General features: G+C 43.9%; 1 protein-coding gene across 14 annotated transcripts in view; it reads right to left on the bottom strand.

Moving 5' to 3' along the window:
- Positions 1-5227: 5227 nt before the first annotated feature.
- The window catches only part of Il1r1 (interleukin 1 receptor, type I), a 93722-nt gene continuing 72173 nt past the window's right edge, over positions 5228-26776 (bottom strand). For 12 of the 14 annotated variants that reach the window (XM_006495713.3, XM_006495722.3, XM_030250619.1 and 9 more), the window contains 7 exons: positions 26503-26671; positions 23455-23520; positions 20552-20669; positions 19000-19151; positions 11000-11143; positions 8915-9082; positions 5228-8454 (listed from right to left, as the gene is read on the bottom strand). In XM_006495713.3, the coding sequence (XP_006495776.1) occupies positions 8036-8454; positions 8915-9082; positions 11000-11143; positions 19000-19151; positions 20552-20669; positions 23455-23520; positions 26503-26671 (1236 nt within the window). In that variant the 3' untranslated portion in view covers positions 5228-8035. The remainder of the gene's footprint in view (positions 8455-8914; positions 9083-10999; positions 11144-18999; positions 19152-20551; positions 20670-23454; positions 23521-26502; positions 26672-26776) is intronic. The other 2 variants (NM_008362.2, NM_001123382.1) reach the window with 1 other exon arrangement.

The raw sequence follows: 26776 nt of genomic DNA, 5'->3' as shown, positions 1-26776 counted from the left end.
TAAACATTAATACTTAACTAATAAAGAAGCATTCATTTCAAAGGACATCGGTTTTGACTCTCACACTCACAGTGATTTCTAGGTGTGTGCCCAACACTGCAACCCTGTGTGTGAGAGAGCCGCACAGTCTCTGTGGAATGTAGTCAGCCAAGAACCGGAAGAGCTACTGTCCTTCTGTAACCACACCAAGCAAACTATCAGGGAGAGGAGCAAGTGACTTTGGAAAGGGTGGCTTGGTTCTGCCTATCTAAAAACTAGGGGAAAGAAAATCCAGAGGGCCAAGAGAAACAGAAAAGCTATCCATTTGGCAGCCTTAATAGCAACTTACAGAGCATTCTTCAAGTAGAGCAGCATGGACAAAGGTTTGTGCTAAGTTTTTGTATGTGTATGGATGTGAATGTGTGTGTGTAGATAGGGGTATGTGTGTGCACATAGGTGTATGTGTGCATATAGGATATTTGTGGGCATATAGGGGTGTGTGTGCATATAGGGGTATATGTATATGTGAGGGCATATAGTGGTGTGTGTGTGTACACGTGTGTGCACGCATGCGCAAGAGTGCACACTCTAGGGTGAAGAATACATGTGCCAAGACACATATATGGACATCAGAGAACCTTGGGGGGCAGGTTCTTTCCTTCCATCTTTACAAGGGTTCCAGGGATTGAGTGCAGGTCACCTGGCTTGTAGAAAGTACCTTTAGCTGCTGAGCCATGAACTCTCTGGTGGATGCCTTGAGGCAGCTCCCCAAGTTCTCAATGGAGTGTGCTGGCTCTTGAAGGTGTAGCCTCTGCCGGGCAGTCTCAGACAATTCATACTAGATTTGTTGCTGCTTTGGGCCTCAGTGAACTCCAAAGGATGTTGCATTCTTTCCTGCCTGAGCCAGAAAGGGAACACATACCCCAGTGGGCTGGTACAGAGACAGCCATGGCTGGAATATAAGTGGTAAATGTCTGTAGAATCCTCCATATGCATGTGAAGTGCTCTGATTGGTACCAACACCCTTTTGCAGCTATCTAAGCATTCTGCTCAGCCTCTCTCTGTCGGGACACCCTTCTGCCTCTCTTCAATTGTCACACTAGCTTCTCCCCAGTGGTCTCTCTCAGCAAGGGGCAAGGTAGCTAGCTGCCTGACAGGAAGAGGAGTTCTGAGGGGCAGTGACAAGTGACAGGCCAAACTGCCAAAGTGGAAAAGTGCCTGGTTGTCTAACTGCTGAACAGGAGAGGGGGAGGTTCCATTTCCTGTAATTTTCCCCTTCTCTAAAGCTTGTTTGGGTACACGCACATGCATGCACACAAGCGCACACAAGCACACACACACAGAGGCATGCACACACACGTATACCTTAATTTTGTCTTTTTTTTTTAAAACAAGTATTCTTGTATTCTGACACCCTAAGTTCAAGACAGCAGCCAGGGCAGGAGGAAGGATGGCTGACCGATAATTTTTATGGAGGAAGACTAGTATACCAAGGCAGAGAAGACAAACTGAGGCTTTGGTGTCTGGAGAGTTCCAGGAAGCTCCCAAGCTTTCAAAGCCAAAAAGCAACAGTGCCGGACACCTAGGTCTGGTAGCTGTAATGCTGGCTGCTATCAAGGGCTGAGGGATCCTGGTGGACAGCCTGCCAGTTGCTGTCATGCTGGCAAAAGGAAAGGCTCAGTACTGGCTGCCTATGAAACAGCAACAGCAGATACCACTCCTGCCTCCCTGTGTCATGGATGCTGTCAATCATACAGGGCTAGACAAGCAACCGAAGGCCAGAATTCAACTCTTCCTTCATAGCCTTCTCTCTCGCTGGATCCCAGTTTCTTCTTTCCTCGATTTCTCCATTAGGCACAAGTTTAATACTCTTAGAATATCTACATAAGCTTGACAGCAGGCATATTTCCTCTGCTTTGAAATCCAGTGAAGGATATGAGACTGGCTTTATTTCTTTTAATCAATTTATTATGAAGAATCTGCAAATTAGAAAAAAAAAAGTCACGCAGCTAGACTGACATGGCAACTCACACAAGGCCTGGCCCAGCCCCGAGGTCTGCCTGTCTGAGAGGTCTTCTCCTCATACAAGAGCTGTTCTGAGGCTCACTGTGGATTTTATACCTTCACTATCAGTCACATTGATGTGCTCTTAGCCACCACAAAAAATGAAAACCCCATGACGTAATTAAACTAGACGATCAGCTTTAAATTCATTCTCTCTCTCTCTCCTCTCTCTCTCTCTCTCTCTCTCTCTCTCTCTCTCTCTCTCTCTCTCTCACTCACATAGCCCTGGCTGGCCTGGAACTCACTTTGTAGACCTGGCTGGCCTTGAACTCAGAAATCTGCCTGCCTCTGCCTCCCAAATGCTGAGACTAAAGGCGTGTGCCACCACGCCCGGCACTTAAATTCTCTTTTATGACTCACGTGGCCTGTCCCAGCTGCATTCAGTCCTGCTCAGTTCACACCCAATGTTTACCCTTTGTTCCTCTCCAAGTGGCATATTAAACTATAGCTGCATGCATGCTCCTTTATATATGTGTATATATAATATAGTTATATAAACCTCTGTGTGTTAAAGGCTAGTGTTAGCATTCCTTCTAGGCTCCATCCAACAGTTACCTAGCAACAGCCTGGTAGTCCTGGCTTGCTATGAAAGGGACTCTTTGGCCTCCCTTTTCTCTTTCTGATCTCTCTCTCTCTCTCTCTCTCTCTCTCTCTCTCTCTCTCTCTCTCTCTCTCTTTCTCCTTCCCTGTCCCCTCTCATTCTCTGTCTCTACTCCCTTCTCAACTTTCCATCCCATGTCCCCAATTAAACTTCATTCTATATTAGATCTGTCCTACAGCTGGTACCTCAAGGGGACAGGGGATGACCCAGCATGGGCCCTCCAAGGCACCTCCAAACTGATTTCCGTAATGACTGTCTTAAGCTTCACTGCCACCCGTGTAGAGTAAGGCTTCTCTTAGCATCTTCCTAACATCTGGTGTCGAGTTTGTTAGTGATAGCCATTATGACGACCATAAGAGGCTACATCTCATTGTAGTTTTAATTTGCATTTCCCCTGATGACTAGGGATGTAGTACACTTTAAAAAGATATCCACCATCATCCCCTTGTGTTTCCTTCCTTGAAATCTGCCTGTTCTATCATTCATCCGCTTGCCGACTGGACATCTCGTTTCCTTGGCGTTTGGTTTTTACAGTTCATTTTAGAGTCTGGATATTAGCCACATGTATCGAATCAAGCAGGAAACACAGGACTTGAGGGGCACTGAAGCAGAACAGAAACTCGGTTAATGACTAAGTGTACAGGAGGGACTGCCACTGTCCACAGCCCTCAAGGTAAATAAGGCGCTGCACCTGACTCAGGCAAAGCTGGACAAGGAAAGTTGAGAAGGGGGAAAAAATCAGGAGCCAGACAGAAATAAGCACCTGTCAAAACCAGAGGTTTTGACCAGAAAACAATGCCCAAATGACACCGGCAACCCATTCTAGGTAAAAGGTCCTAAAAAAGGTTGAATAGATACGGCTCTCAGCCTGCTGAGATCCTAGCAGGTGTCAACAGGATCCTACCAGCCCACAGTCTAGCAAGACAGGCCAGACTGGTCCGCTTGCTCCCTGGCTCAGAGAGGCGGTGTTAGTGTTTCATCTTCAGATTTAAGATGAAATAATACACAGGAGTTAGCTGCCCAAGCCAGCCAAGTCTTCCTCAGCTGACCCCCGAGCAGTCGGCAACCAGCGGAGTATGCCTTTGTTTGGAAGGCCGGTGCTCATTTTAAATGGTGTCATCCATTCCCTGTAAGGTTTTCCTTCTCCAGAATATACTTGGACACGTGCTCGCACACGCAAACGCCCACCTCCCCCTACACACAGAGGCCTTGTCTCCCATGTATCCTTGCTGCTGCAAGGATTCATTTCTCGTTTTATTCTAGTGAATGTGAAAACACTTCTCAATGTATCGTCCACTAGCTGCTAAAACTAAGAGGGTCTATTTGGAAGTTCAGTCCCAGGTACCGGATGGAGATGCTTCCTGTGTGACCTGGATATATATGAAGTCTTACCAGAGAGAGGAAAGCTGGGCTCTAAAGCAGCCAGGCGCTCTGCCCTCATTCAGAACAACTGGAGAGAAATTCATAATTTGCAACTTTGAAAGCAAGTGGCACTCTTAGGGAGAAATAATTCCAGAGACCTCGATCTCCAAAAGAAGCTAGTTCAAAATATGCTGGGAACGGCATTTGACAGAGAGACATTATATGTGACGTGTTAACAGTGTTAGATCTGACCTAACACATGGCTAAGACAAACATTTGTTGGTCGAAGAACAAAAGCACACTGGCATATTGGATTCTTTGGGTGAGGAATTTAGGAAAAGTAAGTTTTCCAGACACCAGACTGCAAACTTCTGCATACCTACTATTTTAACTTTTTATTGAGTGGTTTACTCAATAAAATGAAGGCCACTGAACTCAACGCTTCATAGTACATATATTTCAGACACCTTGCTTATTGGTCTGAGAGCTATGGATATTTACCCATAAAGGCTAGAATGGCAACAATAACAGAATATAAGATCTACATTTGTTTATCATCAGTTTAGTGATGTGTTGAGGATCAAGTCCAGGGCCTCAGCTAGGCAACTGGTCTATCACAGAGCAGCAGCCTAGCTCTTAATCTACTCCATAAACAAAGGAACAGATGGCTCTAAGTAAGGGAAGTCAGGGTTCACAGAACTACCTGTTTGACCATCAACCTCATACCTTGTCTTAGTTGGAGTCATCATTGTTATGATAAACACCATGACCAACTTCGGAAGAAAGGTTTCTTTGCCTTATACCTCCACAGCACTGTTCATCACTGAAGAACTCAGGACAGAAACAAGGTAGGAGCTGATGCAGAGGCCATGGAGGGCTGCTGCTTACTGGGTTGCTCCCGCATGGCTTGTTCGGCCTGCTTTCTTGTAGAACTCAGGACCACCAGCTCAGGAGTAGCGCCACTCACTATGGGCTGGGCCTCCCCCACCAATCACTAATTAAAGAAATGTTCTACAGGCCTGCCTACAGCCCAGAAATATGGATGCATTTTGTCAATTGAGGCTCCTTCCTTGCCCGTGACTCTAGCATGTGTCAATCTGACATAAAACTAACCAGCACAGATCTCAGCTCCCCTACTCCAAGAACACCCTGCAAAAGGCCTGGCCCTTCCTATCAGGCCTTAGAACGAATGTAAGATGGAAAAAGGACAGAGCAACCAACTTTCAGCGATACTCAAAAGAGGCTTTAACAATTTATTGGAAAACAAGTTTAGTTTATTGATCAATAATATGCACTGTACATAAATTTTGTGGTTTGTGATAGATAACATTTGGCATCTGCTGCAGAATTATAAAATCAAGTTCTTTAATAATAAAAAAAAACCTTCATTATTGACCAGTATAAATATAAATTATTTTTAAAAAGTCATGGCTCAATACTTTCTCTGTCATAAGTAAAATTCAAAAGGCAGGAGAGACAAAAATATAAATTCTGATAAACCAGTTTTAAACACTGGCGATTAATATACGGTTGCACGTGCAAACTTTTGCAACACTTGGCCTTTTAAAAACACCATCAGAAAGTACGGTGAAATCTAAGTATTGGGGGACACATGGTCTTCAGCTGACACCAGATACTTCTGGGGAGGACCAGGAGAAGTCGCAGGAAGTTCCCACTGCCTTGATGTGGTATTTCATCCTCTGTGACTGCCCCTGGGAACCAGCAATGACTCTTCTTTCTTGCTGAGGGGCTTTCCTGACACTGGCTCTGTTCCACCTCAGACTCCGGTGTCACAAGATCGGCGGTTCTCTGTCACTGCTCTCCCCTTTATCCTCTCTGGCCAAGTTTCTAAGAACTCTCACTCACAGGTAATATACACGCATGTCAATACGTTTTTGGGATGACAGGCAAAAATAATTATCAGAAAAACCAAGCCTTGAAAGCATCACGGGTCAGGAATGACCTCACTCCCACAGACTTCTGGCTGCTGTCGGGGACAGCCTTTCCTTCTCTACCCCAGCAATCCAGTCATCTCCTGTCAGGTTGGATCCAGGAGAAGTGAGGTCAAAACTGAAGAGTCAAAATCCCAAATTGTGTGTTTTGTTTACTTCTATGTAGGTGAGAAGATGCTTTTAAATAACATTTGTGCTCCACCATAGCAGATGTTGAAAGTCTAAAAGACAGAATGGTATCCCCCTACATTCAACCCTTAAAACCGGGTTTGTTCTTGTCATGTGAACTTGGTTTTTCAATCTTCCAGAACTGTGAGGATTATTCTGAAGACAGTCATCTAGTTAAAATCAAACAAACAAATAACCAAACAAAAAACTTCTGTACCACAAAAAAAAAAAAAAAGAGAAAAAGAAAAAAATTTTTTTTTCTTCTTACATTTTTAGTTGGGAGAAGAAATGTTGACCGTTAGGGAACCAGTATTGGAAAATAGAAACATCATACTGAAAAATCTGAAGGTAGGTGCTATAAATACCAACAGTGAAAAGAACTGGGTTCCTCCTGTCAAAACATGCCTCACTCAGCTGCTTCTCAAAGAACACCCGGGTCGGGTGTCCTCCCACGAGTACTGAGTTAGTACTGAGTAAGTACTGAGTACTGAGGTAAGTGCACAGGGCTAGACCTGAAATCAAAAAGTCAGAGCACAGAGACAGAAACCAGAAAGTTCAAGGCCTGGGTCCAGTAGAATTAAGAGAGTCCATTTGTTAAATAGGTCAGTTTCTCTCTATATCAAATTAGAATAATTGCAAATTTAAATACGATTTTCCAAGAACACTTTAAAATAAAGGCCTTGGCAAATCTATACCATCTGTTCCCAATACGGAAAACAGTGAGATACACGCACTACCCCTCCCTGCAGACTGATTTCTGCTAGTAAAGAAACAACCTTTTACAGAGAAGCAGCAGGGTTGGGATGACAGGCAAGAGGGCTGGCCAAGTCTGAGAGTAGGCAGAGATCGGAAGGTTGGGATCTTAGCGTTGAAATAAACTTTAAACTTTAGCAAGCTCCTCTCCTTGTCAGGTGGCAGAAATGCTAGAGCAAATCATAGGCACGGGAAGTGGGCGGCAGGGCAAAGACAGAGACATTCCAAGAGCAGGTACAGAGGTCTCAGAGGTGGTTCTGCAATCAACCAGCAGGAAGGCGAACAGCGGCACTGGGACCAAAGATTGGGAGGAGCGTAGACTTCAGCTTCTGCGCAGAAGAGCCCCAGGGTGGGGGATTGAAACCCCTCCAGCGGTGGGGGCTGGGGTAAGAGCGAAGTCTCACGTGTGAAGGTGAGTCCTCAGACTGCCTGTGACAGGACGGGGGTAGGAAGCATTGCATTTGTCTCCAGAGAAGCAATGAGCCGAGTAAAACACAGAAGGAAGATGGCACGACAGCCATTGCAGGGTGGAAGCTTGATTAGAAGAAACCTGTGGGTGTCTGACTTCCTTCTACAGTTAATTTAAAATCTAGACTTCTGCAGAAAGCTAAAGTGACTGCAGAAGAGTGAACCCTACAGAATCCTTCTTCACTGAAACCGTGGTTTTCAAGGTCTACACAATAAAACACAGTGTTTGAAAACGAAGTTTGGCGGCCAAGGTATCTGGAAAATATCTGGAAGAAATGCCTTCCACTGTGGGGTATCAGTAAACCTCACCCGCACTTATACTTTGGGGAGCCACTTCTTGGACAGCGACCCCCCAAAGTGTCCTCAGACAACCACAATCCCACTGTGAGACTCCACAGAATCTAATTAAACCATCCACACATGTGGCCATTTCCTGACGCTTTCTACACCCAGTTCACTGCCTCGACTGTTAGTCAAGCATCCCGGAGCAGCATCCCTGAGCAACCATGGCTCTCTGAGCGGTCCTGGCCACCAAGTCCTGTTCTCTTCCCAATCCAGTTCCAGGTGATCTGGAACAAGGGACTGCACAGGTTTGGTTCGTGACTGTTTTACTGGGAGGCACAGCCCAGCTGCAGCCTCTTATGATGGGAGATATTCCGAAGTTCTTGGCCTGCCCACTTTTGCCATGCTAGCCGAGTGGTAAGTGTGTTGCTGCCGGCAGTTTCTCCTTAGTGTCCCGCACAGGATCCAGGGTTAGTAAGCGGTGTTTAGACAATGGTGATCTCCGTTGGGCTGGCATCTGGTATCTTAAGTTTTTCCAGAACCTGGTCTTTGCAGACTGTGGTCTTTCTTGAAAGTCTCCTGACCAGCAAATGACTCCGTGTTTCTGCTTAATGAACTGAATAGAATCTGGCATTTTCTCATAGTCTTGGATTTTCTCCAACTCAAGCAGGACGATTTTAATTCCTTCCTGGATGAGAGCATTGTATATGGCTATTTGCTCTTCAGATGACTGGCCCAGCCAGCTGAAGCCTCCCATATCTCTCACTAGAATGATAATCAGCCTCCTGCTTTTCTTTACATTTTCATTAGTAACCTCGATGGTATCTGTAAGACACAGAGTGCAGTGCAGTCAGGCAAGAGGCCATCAATACATTCTTTCCTGAATTCAACACTCAAAGATGCTCTTCCCAGACTCCTTTTTATGTCCCCTGTTGCTTCTTCCTTGCCTTACTTGAGATTCAAAGACAATTAAAATTTACAGACCAGCTCAAAAACTGACCCACGAAAGACGGACTTTGCTCTTAGAACCTGGAAAACTCTCAGCCAAAAAATTTTAAACTTCTTGTTAGGTTGATTGATCTATAATACTCCTAGTCTATTAAAGCAGTTGCATATGATTAGATCTAACTAGTCATTACATTCCAGAATACTAAAAGTCAATTAAACATTGGCCCAACATGACTAAGGGAAAGTTAATAATTCTTCAGTCTTCCAATATGTACAATGGTGCCAACCTTCCAGAATCAGAACTCAGCAACTAACTTCACAAGAAACATTTACATACCTTCTCCAACATAGTCATCCCTTCCATAAATGAACAGCTTGTATCCAAACTGTCCCTCCAAGACCTCAGGCAACAGTTTAAAAACAAAAGTATCTAAGTCTGAGAAGGACCCCTCTCCCAGGGTCTTGGGATAAAGAATATAGGCATCGTATGTCTTTCCATCTGAAGCTAAAAGGGAAATAAAATACATTTAGAGCCGTGACAGGAAAGGGATTCAATAAATCAACAGCACCAACATTCATTTCTGACTGAAAGAGCAATACCAAAAGTCTAAGGCTGCTTTAAAAACACAAGAGAGATTATAGCTTTGTTTCCAAAGCTTAGAGAGCAACGCGCCTTCTCACGTGTTTTTTTAAGTGTGCATTTAAGTTTTCCGCATATATTTAAATAGTCTCCACATTAGTTTTGATTGTCGGCTTGACACAGTTAGTCATTTGAGAAGATGGAGCCTCAGCTGAGAAACCTCCCACCAGACTAACAATAGGGCATTTTCTTGACCAGTGATTGATGTGGGAGGGAGGGCCCAGCCCACTGTGGGAGGAGCCATCCCTAGTAATGTGGCCCCAATGGCTTTAGAAAGTGAGTTGAGCAAACTTTGCGGAGGAAGCCAGTAAGTAGCACCCCCCTATACTCTCTGCTTCAGTCCCTGCCTCCAGGTTCCTGTCCTGATTTCATCAGAGATGAAATGACTACAAGCTGTCTCATGGCCAACCCAAACAAAGTGGTTCCTGAATACACTTTGTCCGTGGTAAACACCTTCAAATTGTCTATAGAAACCCTAACTAAGACAAATAGTCACAGAGGCTATACTCAGACTGTAACTTTTGACTATTAACAAAAAACTACCATTTCATTCATTTGAATGTATAAAATATAACCTAAATAATAGAATCATATACACTAGCATTCACTTTATGCACAATCTTTTTCTATTTCAAAAACATACTTTATTCATTCCTTATAAACTTCATACATGTATAGAGTGTATTCTGGTTATATCTATCTGTCCCTGCTCCACTCCATCTCCCCCCCAGAGCCTTGCTCTGAGCATCCCCCTCCTAACTTCATGCCCTTCACTTATGTCCCTCTGAGTTCAGCTAGTGTCATTTGTACCCGATTCAGCACAGAGCTATCTTCACACAGAGCTATCTTCTGGAGCACAGGCAGCCTGCCAAGGGACATAACACCAAAGAAGACTGACTGTCCCCAGCAGCCAGCACCCATTCTCAGCTAGGGGCGGGGCTTCGTGTGCTCCTCACTCTCCATGGCTGGATCTTCAAAGGCAGCCATAGCTTCTTTTCTAACAGTAGCATCATGCAAATGGTTCCTATTTCTCCTTGAACTTGTGCATTTGACTTTCCCTATAGAATATATAGTGAGTTTATTTTTAACTTCCCAGAAACAAAAATTGCATGTTGAGATTTTTTTTTAATGTCAGCCTCTGTTTTCACTAATATATGTCAACTCTAAAATGGTTGCACGTTTCACTGTAATGTTTTCATCTATGTATACAAAATACCAGAGTCACCCTTGCTATTCTTTCTTTTCAATCCTCTCCCACAATAGCTTTTTAAATTCTCATGCTTTACTACAAAATTGCCCTCACATAGCATTTAATGCCCCCTATATTCATACAATATGATCAGACCCTAATCACCTTTTCTTACACTAGCGTCTAAATACCTCAAGCCCTATATTCTTATTCTTCCCATATTAGTTTGATATGATGCTGTGATTTATAGATAAAAAGGGACTTTCTTTGGGTACAGAAATCTCTTTATTTCATTTGAATGTGGGTCATGAAGTCCATAGGGCACATGCAGCACAGAGCATGGCCTAACAATGGATTCTGGGTAACTAACTTACAGACAGCTGCTCTAAACACCCGTGTGTCCTGCCAATATGGAAGCTAGGGTGGTAACTTAGACATGAGTGGTATCAAGGCATATCATTTATGAAGCTAAACGAGAATAAATAAGGCTCTCATATAAGCCAATGCCATCGTTAAGAGCCTTCAGGACAAATGCTATTCATCATCTTCGACTACCCAGAGAAAACATTTCATGGAATATAAAATTATTATACCTTTTGAAGGAAGAAAACCAGAGCAGGAGTCCCTGTACCAAAGCACTATGTCAACCTTGAAGACTTTATAGATGCACACACAGCATACAATTGTAGCCGTGAGGATGATAAAGCCCCCGATGAGGTAATTCTTGAAGTCAGGGACTACAACAGAAAAGAGAAGAGAATGATTAGAACCAAGAAGAATGGAAGCTCTTGGCATGGCCATTTGAAGGTGTTTACCACAGACAAAGTATATTCAGGTCACTGGTACCAATGACCACAAATGAGCTAGGCAATGAAATTCTATTGAAAATTAAGGTTTCTTCATTTAAATTTCCACCTCAAGCATAATGCTCAGGAAGAGAAAACCCTCTGGGAACTACAGAGACAAAGTCCACAGCGATGCAGCAGACGTCAAAAGCCTGCAGGATTCACCAAGCAGCAGGGAGAGCAAGTCAGAAAGAAACAAAAGATGGCGGCCAGAGAACTAAGTCAAGAGGTGGGGGGGTGGGGGGTGTGGATCCAGAAGAATAAAAGCAAGGAAAACACTTTTTTGCTGCCAAGATATGGGTAGCAACCAGGGAAAATCTTAATACTTAATGATTTTACTTCTCTGATTCATTCATTCATTCATTCATTCATTGGTTTATTTATTTATTTTTGCTTACATTCCTATATATTTTTAGTCAACTACAGAATATTTAATCTGTTGCGCGTGCTCAACTGGCCAGGAAGAACGACGCTGCTACAGGATCCTTCTGCACACGTTTATTCAGTCCTGTTTCTTCTTGTTTATATCTCCCCTGTTTATATCTCCCCTGTTTAAATCTCTCCCTTGTTTTTATATCTCCCTTGTTTTTATATCTCCCTTGTTTTTATATCTCCCCTGTTTATATCTCCCCTGAACCCTGGGCCTCTCACTCTTTTATACTCTCAGTTCCCATCCACACACAGCAGGCCACGCCACCTCACCAGGCACGCAGCTTCAGCTAATCAGGGCAGCAGGGGCAAATCTCCATCAAATTGGATTCACCTGTATCCTGGTACACCTGCGCAGCACTCAAGATGTTTGTGTCTTATATGAGGAAGTCAGGTGCAAGTCATATGACTTAGCTGCAGTCCCTGGCGCCTTTAGGACTGCCGCCACACCCGCTCCCCACAATTCCCCCTTTTTTCTTTTTTGGCAGAGAGAATGTCTGTAGATAGCCCCTCGCAACCATGCCCCTTACCTGTCTTTGGGAGACAAACAGCATTGGTTTGATCCCTGTCTTAGGTTGGTGACATGCCCAGGGAGTCTTATCACTGACTACCTCTCTATCATGCCAAGCCACTCCTGGGGAGATTGTGTTTTGCTTGTGGCAGGTGCATCAAAAGGCCAGAATGTTAATTAACCTATGGCCAGATCTTAATTGCTGCAAGCAAGCCTCATGGGTGAAGGTAGAGGTCTGATCCCCAGTGTGCAAGCATAGGGGCCCTACACAAAACCATCCCTTAGGCTCATCACCCAGAGAGGTCTTGGCCAGCTCCCGTGTCGTTTTTCCTGGGGGAAGGGAACTAGGACACTGAACCTTCATGCAATCAGACGTGCCTTCCACAGGATGCCAACAGAACGCTATCCTCTGTGCAGTGCTTAGCCTCGCAACCCATGGCATAACGCAGCATAATTTCTTTTAGAGCGGCAAACCGAATCTGAGGAGATTGTCCCGCCTCCACTGCAGCAAAAGCCTACGCTACCATGGCGAAAGTGCGGGCCGCACACTCTGCACCTAACACATGTGCCAAACACACAACACACACACACTATAACAAGCATACATCCCAGGGCTCTCATCCCCGCTCATCTTCCCTGAAGCAAGGGATAGATAGCCAGAGGGGCTATCTCTTTAAGGGGAATTTAGGGATCAAAAAGGCATGGAAAAATGTGAACGTCATGTCGAGCTGGTATCGGCTTCTGGAATACCGAAAGGATCTCTCATCTCGGCTCCATCCTTTGTGCTTGTGGGATCATCCACCACATCCACAGGGGCAACTGGATCAGGAGCCTCATTCTTGCAGCGTCTCACCAATCTCTCCGGCACCCAAAGAGGTTCCGTCTGGTCCTGTGGAAACACACAAACAGACCCTCTCGCCCACATCAACACTGAATCTGGTTGATCCTCTCCAAATCTCCGGACAGAAGGTCCACCTACAGGTGGCTGCTGAGGAGGCATAGGGAGGCGGCACAAAAGCTAATTCGCCTTCCTCCTCCACCTCGGCTCTTTTGTTTTGTCCTTTCTGTCCACCTGATAACACTGTGTCTCCTTTCTTTTTCTTTTTTCTTTTTAAGCCCTTCTTTTCCAACATACTTTCTTGTTGCTCTGTAAGGATTTTCTGACCTGTCTTGACTGCCTCTACACACAGTTTCAAACAGTAACAGAGTCCATATATCAGAACAAACAAGACCAAAACTATCAGACCTACCCACAAAGGGTCAATGGGAGAAAAAAGCATAACTACACAGCGAGGATCTATTGATCACTACACTGAGGTTATCATAGTTCCTTAACTTGTCCCCAAACAGGGAACCTTAACTTGTCCCAAAGCCGGGAACCTTTAGTTACCTTGTACCTGCTTCCTGGCAACGTTATATTCGCCTCTATTTTATCCAAGGTCCTTCCCAAACTCCTGGGTTACTTTGTGCCTACTTCCTGGCAACTTTATGCTCACCTCTATTTTATCCGAGGTCCTTCCCAAACTCCTGGGGTCGCAAGTTTCACTCACCGTGAACTTACCCTGCCTGCCGGCAACCACTGACTGCTGAAAGTTCTGAACTTGGTGGGGGAGTCGGTTCCCCGTACGGGCCACCAATTGTCGCGCCTGCTCTCGACCAGCAAGAACGACGTGACCACCAGTCCTTCTAACAGCAGTTTATTCCGTCTTCATCTTTCTTCTTTCTCTTCATCAGTACCGTTCCCCAGCTGAAGAGTTCTGAATCCACGCCGGATCCTTCTCAACAGTCTGTTTTACGGGAACTTTTATTAACCCCTTCTTCCCCGTGATGCAGTTCTGAATCCTCCCTGTAGCAGGGGGTCTTCGCTCGTGACTGAAGATGTTTCTTTTCCCGGGTTTCAGCACCACTTCTTGCGCGCGCTCAACTGGCCAGGAAGAACGACGCTGCTACAGGATCCTTCTGCACACGTTTATTCAGTCCTGTTTCTTCTTGTTTATATCTCCCCTGTTTATATCTCCCCTGTTTAAATCTCTCCCTTGTTTTTATATCTCCCTTGTTTTTATATCTCCCTTGTTTTTATATCTCCCCTGTTTATATCTCCCCTGAACCCTGGGCCTCTCACTCTTTTATACTCTCAGTTCCCATCCACACACAGCAGGCCACGCCACCTCACCAGGCACGCAGCTTCAGCTAATCAGGGCAGCAGGGGCAAATCTCCATCAAATTGGATTCACCTGTATCCTGGTACACCTGCGCAGCACTCAAGATGTTTGTGTCTTATATGAGGAAGTCAGGTGCAAGTCATATGACTTAGCTGCAGTCCCTGGCGCCTTTAGGACTGCCGCCACACCCGCTCCCCACATTAATCAATACTTCGCATTTGTACACATGCCCTGCTGTTCTTTTTATTTTTATTTTTATTTTCAAAAACAATGGTGACCCAATCTCTGGGCACAACAACTAGAATCCTAATCTTTTTTCTTCTTCTTCTTCTTTTTTTATTAGATATTTACTTTATTTACATTTCAAATGCTATCCAGAAAGTTCCCTATACTTCCCCCCCCCCCCGCCCCCCGCCCTGCTCCCCTATGCACTCACTCCCACTTCCTTGGCCCTGGCATTCCCCTGTACTGGGGCATATAAAGTTTGCAAGACCAAATATGAACTAGAACCCTAATCTTGTACGCCATATTAAATCTAATTTCTCCAGTGGTGAATCCACTAGGATTCTCCATAAGCCAGGAGACACTATTAGCTACATCTTGTCCTCATGATATCCCTGTCCAAAAAACTCTAACTCTCTCTTCCTCCTTCTCTTCCTCGGTCCAACCCAGAAGTCCTGCCTACTCACCCAGTGATTGACTCCTTTATTCATTAAGGGATTGGTTCACAAGAAGTCACCTGGCTACATGACTCACTCCTTGTCCTCATCCCCTCCCTGGGGAGCGGAATTAGCATCAAAATACAAACAGCACCAGGGCCACTTCCCCCTTTCTGTTCTAATAACAAACTTTCTCTCATGTATAAATAGAACACAACTACTACCATTTTGTAATTTATAAAGTATAAGATAGAACTAACACCCAGTCCATCATTTATGTTATTTAGATAGAACTTTGTCATCTATCCTAAATTAAAAGAGTTATTATTCTACCTTGAGTTATATCTTTGCTTTAGATAGTATGTCATTTGAAAACCATCCTCTCAAATCTACTTTCTCACAGTAAATAGCCTGGGTTGGCTATGAGACTGTAGGTAGTTTTTCAACCCCATCAGAAATCTGAGAATGACCAACATTAACTGAAAATATATAGGAAGCCTAACACAGCTTCCAGAACTGAGACAAATTATAGAGACAGCTGCCTACCTATCCAGCCCCAGTACGTCAGTAAGCTGGAGTATCCATCTGTCTTCAGCCTTCTGGCCCAGGATCATCTGACAGTCCTAGAGAAGTAGGAAGTTAAGGACTAGCCTATTCTGTCTCAGCAGAACTAAGCTGTCCTAACCTGTAAACTGTGTTCTTTTTCTGGACAGTATTATGTCTGTAGATGAAATGAGGCAATTTCTGCCAAGTGGCTGTCTCAACACAACTGGAGCAACTCCAGTGATGCTCAGTTTCTTCTTTGAATCCATGAATAGGAAGCTGTTAGGAGCAGATTTGTCTCAACAAGTGAATAAATAACATTAAACGTCACATTCTGTGGATATCTGGCGTTTTTGAAAGCCAACTCTCTATGTAAAGTAATCTGGACTGTTGTCCATTAACTACTCTCAGATATTTCTAACTAAATATCTTGAAAGCACCCTAACAATAAGCTCAGAGTCGTGAATTTGTTATCTGGCCCTTAACTCACAGGCTTCATCTCAGATCAGTTTATAATAATAGTTATAGAAGGACTGCGTCTAAGCCCTATACTTTTTAAAATTTTTGTATCAATAGAAGAAATTTATACCAATGAAAACCTTAATTTTCTATCAAAATTAATTCTGTACCAAAATAAGAAAGTATGACTTCAACTTAGTAACAATTATAAAAATTTCTACCAAATGAGATTATGGCTATACAATCAATTCTAGCTATTTCCTCCTTGTTCCAATTATGACCATTTCTTCATTCCCTAGAAAGGCAACCTTAGAATAACCACATCCAGTCCTAAAGCCCAGGGAACTGGGACAAAGACTTTTTATAACTTCTTCAAGCTGAATATGGGCATTGAGATATTTTTGAAAGGGGTGGGGGGAGGGGAGGGAAAATGGGGGAGTTTGTTGGCCTTAAGAAAGCCACACCAATGATTGTATTAGTCTCTGATGTCTGTGTCCTGAATAGATTCAGCTTTAAGTTCAAGACATCAGGAGTTCAAGCAGGTCAGTTCATCATGTCCGATGAGGAGACTCACCAAGGCTGTAATATACAAATCTCAAAACAAAATTTAGCATCATCAAGATAACTTTTTTGTTTGATTCTCTGGAATCTAGTTCTCTGGAGGTTTCCCTCTATCAAATCTGATCCAAATTACTCTGGAAGGTATATAGACACTAATCACCTTTTTTTTTGGGGGGGGGGGGTTGGTTTTTTTGAGACAGAGTTTCTCTGTGTAGCCCTGGCTGTCCTGGAACTCACTTTGTAGACCAGGCTGGCCTCAGAAATCCACTTGCTTTTGCCTCCCGAGTGCTGGGATTAAAGGCGTGTGCTACCACGCCCAGCACTAATCACCTTTTCTAAAAACACAAAGACAAGACCTTTCTCCCAAATCAGCATATCCTTGAGCCAGTAACCAGAAAATCCTTTATATCGACCTCTCTCCCAGAGGAGTAAAATAACCACAAAACTCATCACACCCATTTTGAAAGTTAAAACAATCCAAAACACATGAAGTAAACTAAAATACTGTATGTGCCTATTCTTAGGCCTTTTCTATTTTGCCAGGCAGCATAATAACCAAGAATTCCCATGGAGCCCACGTTAGACAGAATTTGAGTATCCTGTGAGGCATATTAGAGCAATGTGTGTTTATACCATCTTTAAAACAATCAATTCACACTTGTTTCTGCTTATAAGCAGGCAGCTAGTCAAAGCAGAATTTATACCCAGAATTCCCGTGGAGCCCATGTAAGACAGAATTTGAGTATCCTGTAAGACGTATTAGACGTATTAGAGCAATACCATCTTTCTGTTCAGCTCGCTGCCTAGAGCCATAGACATTATTAATACCTATAATATAATGTATAATATCTATCTGTTGCTCTCTCTACCTGGAGCCACAGACATTGATAATTAATACCTGATCAAAGCAGGCAATGATTATCACTGCTCTCTCTACTGTGACTAATTTTCCCTATCCTAGTTCCAAACCACAGACGAAATTCCCCATGTGATTTGGACAGAATCTGTATATAAATCTATCCTAAAAGCAAATACTCCCAATTTTAAATTCACAGTTCAATCCCTCTGCCTTACAATGTAGGCAACTTCATTCTTCTATCTAACTCAAGGCAGCTTGCAATTCCCCACAGCGGGGAACCTCAGGGCCTGCTTAGTTTCAGTGTCCCCACCCCTTACCCCCCCACCCCGCGCTTGGATCATGTGACTAATCTAGTGCTACCTTTCTCTCACTTAGAAGATGAAACTTTAACTCTCAGGCTACTAATCTTAAATTTCTAGTGGATTCGTACCCAACACTTTGGTTTACCACCTGGTGCAGGAAATATTAAAAAGGACTGGCAAGTTCCCATGCTATACCCAGCTACTCTTTGCCCTGGCGGGCTGGCCAGCTATGAACTGGTGGCACGGCCTGTTCTTATCTCCTGGAGACTCTCTGACTCAAAACTCCAAAGTCTCTCCACCCAGCACACTAAGTTCCCACTGGCGGTTGTTATCATGCTGGCCCCATGCTTCCAATCCCCCATGGCCTTTGTGATGCACATCAGGCAAACCCACACTTTGCTGTTGTACCTTTCTCTCTGAAACCCAGCCAAGTCATTAAAAGAAGAAAAACACCACACAAACTTAGTTCAGAAACAATGGTAACTCAATCTCTGGGAACAACAACTAGAATCCTCATCTTGTAAGCCTTATTAAATCTAATTTCTCCTATGGTGAATCCTGGCAGATTGGCCATAAGCTGGGAGACACTAGTAGCTATGTCTTGTACTCACACTATCTCCATCCAGAAGATTCCAACTCTCTCCTCCTATGTCCTGCTTTTCTTAGTCAGCTTTAGTATTGTTTAGTATTTAACAATATTTCACAATCATTCTCAGGTTTTTGGACTATACCAACTCTCAAAAACCAGTGATCTCAGGGTTCCTTGTTATAAGCGGAGTATTTATGCTTTCTGTGTATAGCCATCTTGTTTGGTCATGTGTTTAAACATATTCATGACGTGCTTGCAATGAAGCAAATATAGGTAGCTATCAGCCAGGAAGAAGAAGAGGAGGAGGAAGAGGAGAAGAAGCAGAAGAAGAGGAGGAGGAAGAACAGGAGAGGAAGAGGAGGAAGAGGAGGAGGAGGAGGAGGAGGAGGAGGAGGAGGAGGAGGAGGAGGAGAACAGCAACAACAGAGTGAAATAGGTAGTATCCTAGCCAAAGAAACTAAGAAGGGTTCCTGTGCCTGGGATACAGGATGCCTCCGAAGTGGTACCCAGACAGAGGCAGGCAGAGTGGGATAGAAAGATCAGAGAATTCAGGACAAGAAGCAAAACAGATAGGAAGTTATTGCTGAAGAAGGGGTGAGGGGTGTTCCAGGCAAAGGAAAGCACACTGGAGTCCACCAGGCTAGGCAGTTTTTAAGTAAGCCTTTGATACTTACCTGGGTATATTAACTGCACATGCGCCGACTCAAAAATATTTGTGTTCTTAACAACACAGATAAACGGATAGCGATAAAACTGGCTTTTAACTTCTGAAATGTTAAGTGTTGTAATGAGTGTGTATTTTCTTTTGGTTGAAGGATGTTCCACACTGTTCAAGAGAAGGGGGTGAGGAGGGGGTTAATACAACAGAGTTGGCAAGATGCTTCAACACAGAATCAGACCTGCAGGCCCAGTTAACTGCTTTATTTGTATCATACATCACAGCTCAAATAATCACTGTCCCAGATCATGTGGATAACAGCTTGTCGTCAAGACAAATCTGAAACTGTATAACCTCAAGGTGAGAAACACTCAGTAGCAAAGAAATCAACATGAATTAGCAGCTTGCAAGAAATTAAAAAACAACACCCGCTTCTCTCTCTCTCTCCTCTCTCTCCTCTCTCTCTCTCTCTCACACACACACTCACATACTCTCTCATATATACACAGTTCTCTCACATACAGTCTCACACACCTACACACACTCTCACACACACATGCACACACACTCTCTCAAACACACTTTCTGTCACATACTCTCTCACACACTCATATATACTCACATAATATACATACACACTCACACACACTCTCACACATACATACACAGTCTCTCTGACACACATATATACTCTCTCACATACACATACATACATATGCACACACTCTCTCACACATACACACTCTGACACACACACTTTCTCAGACACATATGCGCATATTCTCTCTCACACACAGACATGCACAGCTCTTTCTCTCACACACATACACACTCACATATACACACTCTCTCACATATACTCACACACACTCTTAAACACACTCTCACACACTCACACTCTCACACACTCTCTTTTACATACATACACTCTCTCTACCATGTACATATTCTTTCACACACACACATACACACTGTCTCATACACACATATACATACTCTCTTGAATATACATTCTCTCTGACACACACATACTTTCTGTCACACACCCATAAACATATATACACACTCTCACAAACACATACACATATTCTCTCTTTGTCACACATACATATACACTCACACACACACACACACACACACACACACACACACACACGACAGGGACAGATGACAAAGGGGGCTGTATATGAAGGAACAAGAAGGAGTTAACCGGGACATCTCCATCCATCCCATGGAGACGGAGGCCGGGCATCTGACTCTTGATTCCCTCCATGTGCCTTTCCAGGTTCTACTTAATACACATGAAAAGCCCCTCAGTTCAGTGCTGTCACAGCACCAAATAGAATGTAAGAAAAGGGCTTTTAGCCAGTGTGGAATTTGCACAGTGGCACATACTTTTAACAACAACAAAAAATAGAAATTCTCCCAAATATTGTCTATCACTTAACAAAGCTAAAAGTGGGCAGCAAAGGGCTAGAAACAGCCAGCCTTCAGCTAGCCCTGTCTTAGACTCAAACTAGAGCAGATGTGTCCCAGAATGTAGCATCAAAATTGATTGGCAAACTCACAATTGATAGTCTTCAGCTAGAAATGGATCATTCCATTCAATTTCTGATCCATTCCACTTCCAGTAGACAAGGTCTGAGAACTGGCCCGTGACGTTGCAGATCAGTTGTATCATTGATCCTGAAAAACAATGCATTTGACTCCAAAGACTGTTGCCTTTATTGCAATCTATCCACATTTATAAATGGTCATTGAATAAGAATGTTAAGGTATAGAAAAACAGAATGAAAGAGGAAATTTTCCCTAATCGTCATCACCCAGAGAACATCACTGTTTGGTTCTTTATATATCCCAGTCTTTGTCTTTCTCTTTAGACAACAGCAGTCTGTGAATGATATCTCATTGTCTATTAATTTGTAATTATTGTGACTGGGAACTTCAGCCTCCAAGATGGGTCCTCAGAAATACCCTGTTGCTAAGAGACCACTTAGCATTATCATATAATTACGCCCTAACGATATGGTTATTGTCGAACGGCATTTCTAAAATTTCATTATTATGATGAATAATTTAAGGAACACCCCTCTTACAATACTGTTTTCACAAATCTGCAGATATGACTTGGAGTAAGAACCTGAAGGCAGAATGTGCTTCTAGTGATGGGCCTCAAACCCATACCCTTGCCGTATTTCCAGTTCTCACAAGAAGATGGTTTCAAATCCAAACTCCAATCAAGTAAGACTCTACCAGCTCACTCACCCTGAAGCAGCACGTGTAGCTGCCATTTCACACAGACTTCCAGAAAACAAGGACTATTCACTAAGCATTGTCCTCCAAAGAAGAAAAAATTCAAGCTCAACTTTCACTTCCATATTCTTTTCTTCCATGAGTGGCTCTGGTGTAGTGGGAACTGAGGGCCCAGAATACACCTTGATATGGTCTTCATCACAGCCTAGCTCACCTGCATCTCTTTTTTATTACTTATTTTTTTATTTATTTTACATGCATGGTGTATTGCTTGCATATAGGCACCACATGTATGCCTGGTGTCACAGAAGGTATTGTATCCCCTGGAGCTGCTGATCATTATGGGCTGCCATGTGGGTGCTGGGAACTGAACTCGGGTCCTCTTGGAAGAGCAGTCAGTGCTTTTAACCACCAGCCATCTCCCCAGTCCCTCTCTCCTACACTTCTTGAACCACTGGTGAATTAATACACACTTCCTAGGTTCCTATCCACTGGCCCCTCCCTGCTCCTCACACAGAGAATACAGTGTTTAGTCGCCCCGTCAGAAAGAGCTCACTGGTGTCTAGCTGCTCTTCATTCATCAAAGACAGCTCCTCTTCATAGACACGGAGATTTCCCAGGAAGATTTCCAGGCTAGCTGTCTTTATCTTTGTTTATGAAAATTCTTTGAGGCCGACCTTTTGTCTTTTCATAGCCACAGTTTATAAGGGGTTTTATTCACTGTATCTCTCCTCATTCACGTTTTTCTAAAAAGCCCTCTCCACTACCAAACCAGGGAAGAGCCAAGGTAGGTATTTGTGCAGGGATTTGATAATCCCATCGCCTTTTGATCCTGAAGCCTTCTGGGGTGTAATGTGCTATCTTCTGGGCTATCTTAAACATAAAGTTTTAATCCAAGCAGTTGATTTAACTCCAGACAGGTGTAACTGTGCATATGTGTGTATGTATCTGTGTATGTGAGTGTGTAGTTGTACGTGTGTGTGTGTCTATGTATGTGGGGAAGAGTACAGGTATATCTGTGTGTGTATATGTGTTTAAGAGTGCAGGTATACCTGTGTAAGTCTGTATATCTGTGCACGTATGTAAGAGTATAGGTGTATCTCTGTGTGTTTAAGTGTGCAGGTATACTTGTGTCTGTGTGTGTATCTGTGTATGTGTATATATGTGTGTAAGAGTGCAGGTGTATCTGTGTGCAATAGAGCTCACCTATTACTCCAGACTGGCTGGTGATCCAGTCATAGGTCTGCACCTGTTTCTGTGTCCCCAGCAGAGATTACAAATGTCCATCCTCACACCCAGCTCTTAGCATGGACGATGCAGTCAAACTCAGGCCCCCACAGCCTTTACTGATAGAGTCATCCCATCTCCTTTCTATTTTATTGTCTTTAAGACAGAACCCATTTGTGGTCAAGGAGAATCTCAGGCTCCCAGTCTCACTGCCTGGACTTCCCAAGCTACAGTGCACACCACCAGCTTAACACAGCGCTCTCCCTCTCCTCTCCTCTCCTCTCCTCTCCTCTCCTCTCCTCTCCTCTCCTCTCCTCTCCTCTCCTCTCCTCTCCTCTCCTCTCCTCTCCTCTCTTCTCCTCTCTCTCTCTCTCTCTCTCTCTCTCTCTCTCTCACTCTTCTCTCCCCTCTCCTCTCTCCTCTCTCCCCTCTCCCCTCTCCCCTCTCCCCTCTCCCCTCTCCCCTCCCCCCCCCCCTCTCTCTCTCTCTGGAGGCTGCAAAGGCTGATCCGTACATGACAGAAAGGGACACACACAATGACCAGGGTGGATCTTTATTTTTGACTTTTAAAAAAGCTGACTAGCCTGGAAAAGCATTTTGTAGATCAATTATCATTTTTTACATATATAGTCTTACCTCTTACTACCTAAAAGATTAGCTCTAACTATAAAAAAAAATTCTGTGCCAATGAGATAAATTGTATATCATTAACACGTGGCTGTGGTTTGCATTGATAGTAAGGTTCCATTGGAAAGCAGGGGTAGGAGAGTCTCATATGGTTATGGTTTTGCCTTAAGAGGCAAAAACTTAAAAAAAATAAATTTAGGAAATAAATTCAAACCATTTAAAACTCATTTAACTATACAATGGACAGCGGAGAATGTGTCACCATCCCTCTGTAGCTTGTGATGTGTGTGTTGTGAAGGTACACACACATCTTCATCGTGAGTCCAGGATAATGGCCTCACCACACCCTGGGAAGCCTGCTTACCTGGGTCAGCTTCGATCGTCTCATTCCGAGGGCTCAGGATAACAGGTCTGTCCCTCTTGTTTTCATCTGCAAAAGGAAAACCCACAGAGTTCCTGAGCCTTTGTCCAGGCAGATCACAGGTGATACCATCACTGGGCCAACACTGAACTGGATCTGACTGGACAGTCCCTCAAGTACAGCAGGAGATAAAAAATGAGGAAGAGGAGGGGAGACCCCAGAAACTGAACACCTGAAGCAAGGTTGGACCATACACACCACAGAGGTGGACCATACAGGTATTCTCCAGCCAACACACACACATAGATATACCTGTACTCTCACATACATGTGTGTACATGTACACACAAAGATAAACATACACTCACAAGAGAAGAAAGAGAAATGAGTATGAATACACACAACTCTACTAAGAAAGTACAAACATTAATGAGAATTTACTCTGTACACAGCACCTATGTGCACAGGACCCTGGGGATTGGAGGGCTCTCTTCGTGCTGCAAAGTGGGAAAGGCAATAGCTATCACAGCCAGTGCTGGGTACAACGTGCTGAGTTACTATGGCACCAACACAGCAGCTACTGGTAAGTGACAGACAACTTGGCATAATTTATTTAAATAGTCAGAAAGCATTCAAGAAGCCTCTAAAAATTAATCTCCTGCTTCTTTCCAAGATTGGTGCTGTGAGTTGATTTGTGGCTGAGGAGAAAGAACGAGAAACAGACGAGATGCCCGGTAGTTCCCCCTCCATAGGCAGGCAAACAAAAGAATCTCAGGAGGGCACAAGATTGGACTCCATCTTTCCTACAGACAAGACAGGACATGCTCAATAGATGACCACTCAAAAGTTACATCTAGCCAGTGCTTGTAGGGTCAAAGCAAGTGTTAAGATTTTATTTAATAAAATTAGTCCATGAAAAAGAAGTGACTATAAAATACAGAAAACTCAACTATGTGTATGGTCCTCCTATCACAAGCTTGCCTGGGATAGTTGCAACTGTGTCCCAACATAATTGCTTGAAGTTGATCCTTAAAAAAAAAAAAAAAAGTCCAGCTGATAGATCAGCTTCTTATTACTGAAAACCACCATTTACAGAAAGGTTAAATACTCTGCCTGTGGTGGTTTGAATATGCTTGGGCCAGGGAGTGGCGCTATTAGAAGGTGTGGCCCTGTTGGAGTAGGTGTGGCCTTGTTGGAGTAGGTGTGTTGCTGTGGTTTGGGCTTTAAGATCCTCATCCTAACTACCTGGAAGGGAGTATTCTGCTACCAGCCTTCAGATGAAGATGTAGAACTCTCAGCTCTGCCTGCACCATGCCTGCCTAGATGCTGCCATCTTCCTGCCTTGATGATAATGGACTGAACCTCTGAACTTGTAAGCCAGCCCCAATTAAATGTTGTCCTTTATAAGAGCTGTCTTAGTCATGGTGTCTGCTCACAGCAGTAAAACCCTAAGACACTGCCCATTCACAGGTAACTTGTAAAAGTGCAATTTGGTTCACTTTTGTTGAGAAACAGTTTTTAATATGATATATGGATGTGATGGGGTGGAGAGCCGTGAAAACATTAAGACTGGTCCTCACATGCCTGCTAACTGCACATCTGTTTCATAGCAAGGCCTGCTTTGCATCAGGCATGTGACCACAAGATGAGCTTACCTCATACCTAATCTTTTCAAAGCCTTACATGCCACACCATCTTCTTATAGAAAAGGAGATTCACTTAAAGATTAAGTGATCAAGGAAACCAAACAGTGCATTCTGGGTAGATAACATCTCCTGGCTCCTGGGAATCTATTCCATTGCATGACTGCTCTGTTGTACTTTTGGGTTTGCCTGTTACAGTCCTGGGAGTGGGACCCAAAGTTCCACACATACTAGACAAATGTCCCACCACTGTACTATATCTCCAATGTCAGTGACTCCCATAGAGTCAGACTCCCCCAGAGCATGCTCTCACACAGTAATGTACCCACTAAAGAGAGTCCGGGAGCTCCTTGGAGGAACTACCTTCAGTGATATCGAAGATATTTAACAAGATTGATTGGAAAGTATAATTCATAATGCATTTGTCTAATTAGCATTGCACCAGGAGCAGTAATGAAAAATATCCATGTACTACTTACTAACAAAAAATGAAATTAAGACCATAAGACTTTGCATTGTGGTTTGAACATGAACATGAACATCCCCCCACAGGCTCATGAGTTTGAACACTTGGTCCCCAGCTGGTACTACTATCTGGAAAGGTTGTGGAACCTTTGGTAGATAAAGCAGAGCTGGAGACAGGATGTCACTGTGTGTGTGTGGGGGGGGGGGGGAGTGAGGTTTTAAGATTTTATAGTTGAACCCATTTCTGACTATCTATCTCTATCATCTATCAATCATTTGTCTAGCTCTATCTCTCTTTCTCTATTGCTGGCTCTATATATCTATCTACTCTCTGCTTCCTCTCCCCGTCCATACCTCTACCTCCATCCCCCTCCCCTCCCTCTCTCTGTCCCCCCTTCCCTCCCTCCCTTCCTCTCTCCTTCCTTCCCTCATCCTCCCCCCCTCTTTCCAGTGTGCCCATGAAACATTATCATCCTCCTTCCTGACTGCTGGGCCCTCCTCACTGCTACCATACTGAGAAGTTCCTTTTTCTTCCTTCTCTCCCCTCCCCTCCTCTCCCTCCCCTCTCTCTCCTTTCCTTCCCTCTTCTCCTCCTTTCCCTCCCATCTTCTCCTCTCACCTTCCCCTCCCCCCCCTCTCCCCACTTCTCTCTCTCCTTCCAGTGTGCCCATGAAATCCTATCACCCTTCTTCCCGACTGCCGAGCTATCCTCACACTCCAGCTTCCATGCCTCCCTCGCCATAACCAACTGCATTCTCTCTGGACACATGAGTCAAAACAAACTGTCTCTTCCCTATTTTACTTTGTGTGACCAATAGACCTTGTGAGTCATTGACCAGTTCCTAGACTTAGTTCCTTTTTAGACAACAGAGCAATGATATCAGAACGGTGGTCTCTAAGGCCAGTCCACATGCCAACACCAGGGGTCAGAGCTGTGACTCACCTATTGTGATAAATTGTATTACTCGTGTGACCGGATATTGCTTCCCCCGGAACGTATAGGACATACGGCATATATAGTCCCCTCTGTGCTCTTCAGCCACATTCCTCACCAACAGTTTATCTTTTACTCCGAAGAAGCTCACGTTGTCAAGAAGCAGAGGTTTACAGTTCTAAACAAGAATAAATAAAAAGAGGCATGGGACAGTTAGGAGCTCCCCTGTGCAGTGGAATGGTTTACAGTTCTAAACAAGAATAAATAAAAAGAGGCATGGGAC

Source organism: Mus musculus, chromosome 1, assembly GCF_000001635.26.
Source record: "Mus musculus strain C57BL/6J chromosome 1, GRCm38.p6 C57BL/6J".
In the NCBI taxonomy this organism is placed as follows: Eukaryota; Metazoa; Chordata; class Mammalia; order Rodentia; family Muridae; genus Mus; species Mus musculus.
The sequence above is the reverse complement of the archived record's forward strand: the minus strand, read 5'-3'. Positions and strand labels throughout refer to the sequence as shown.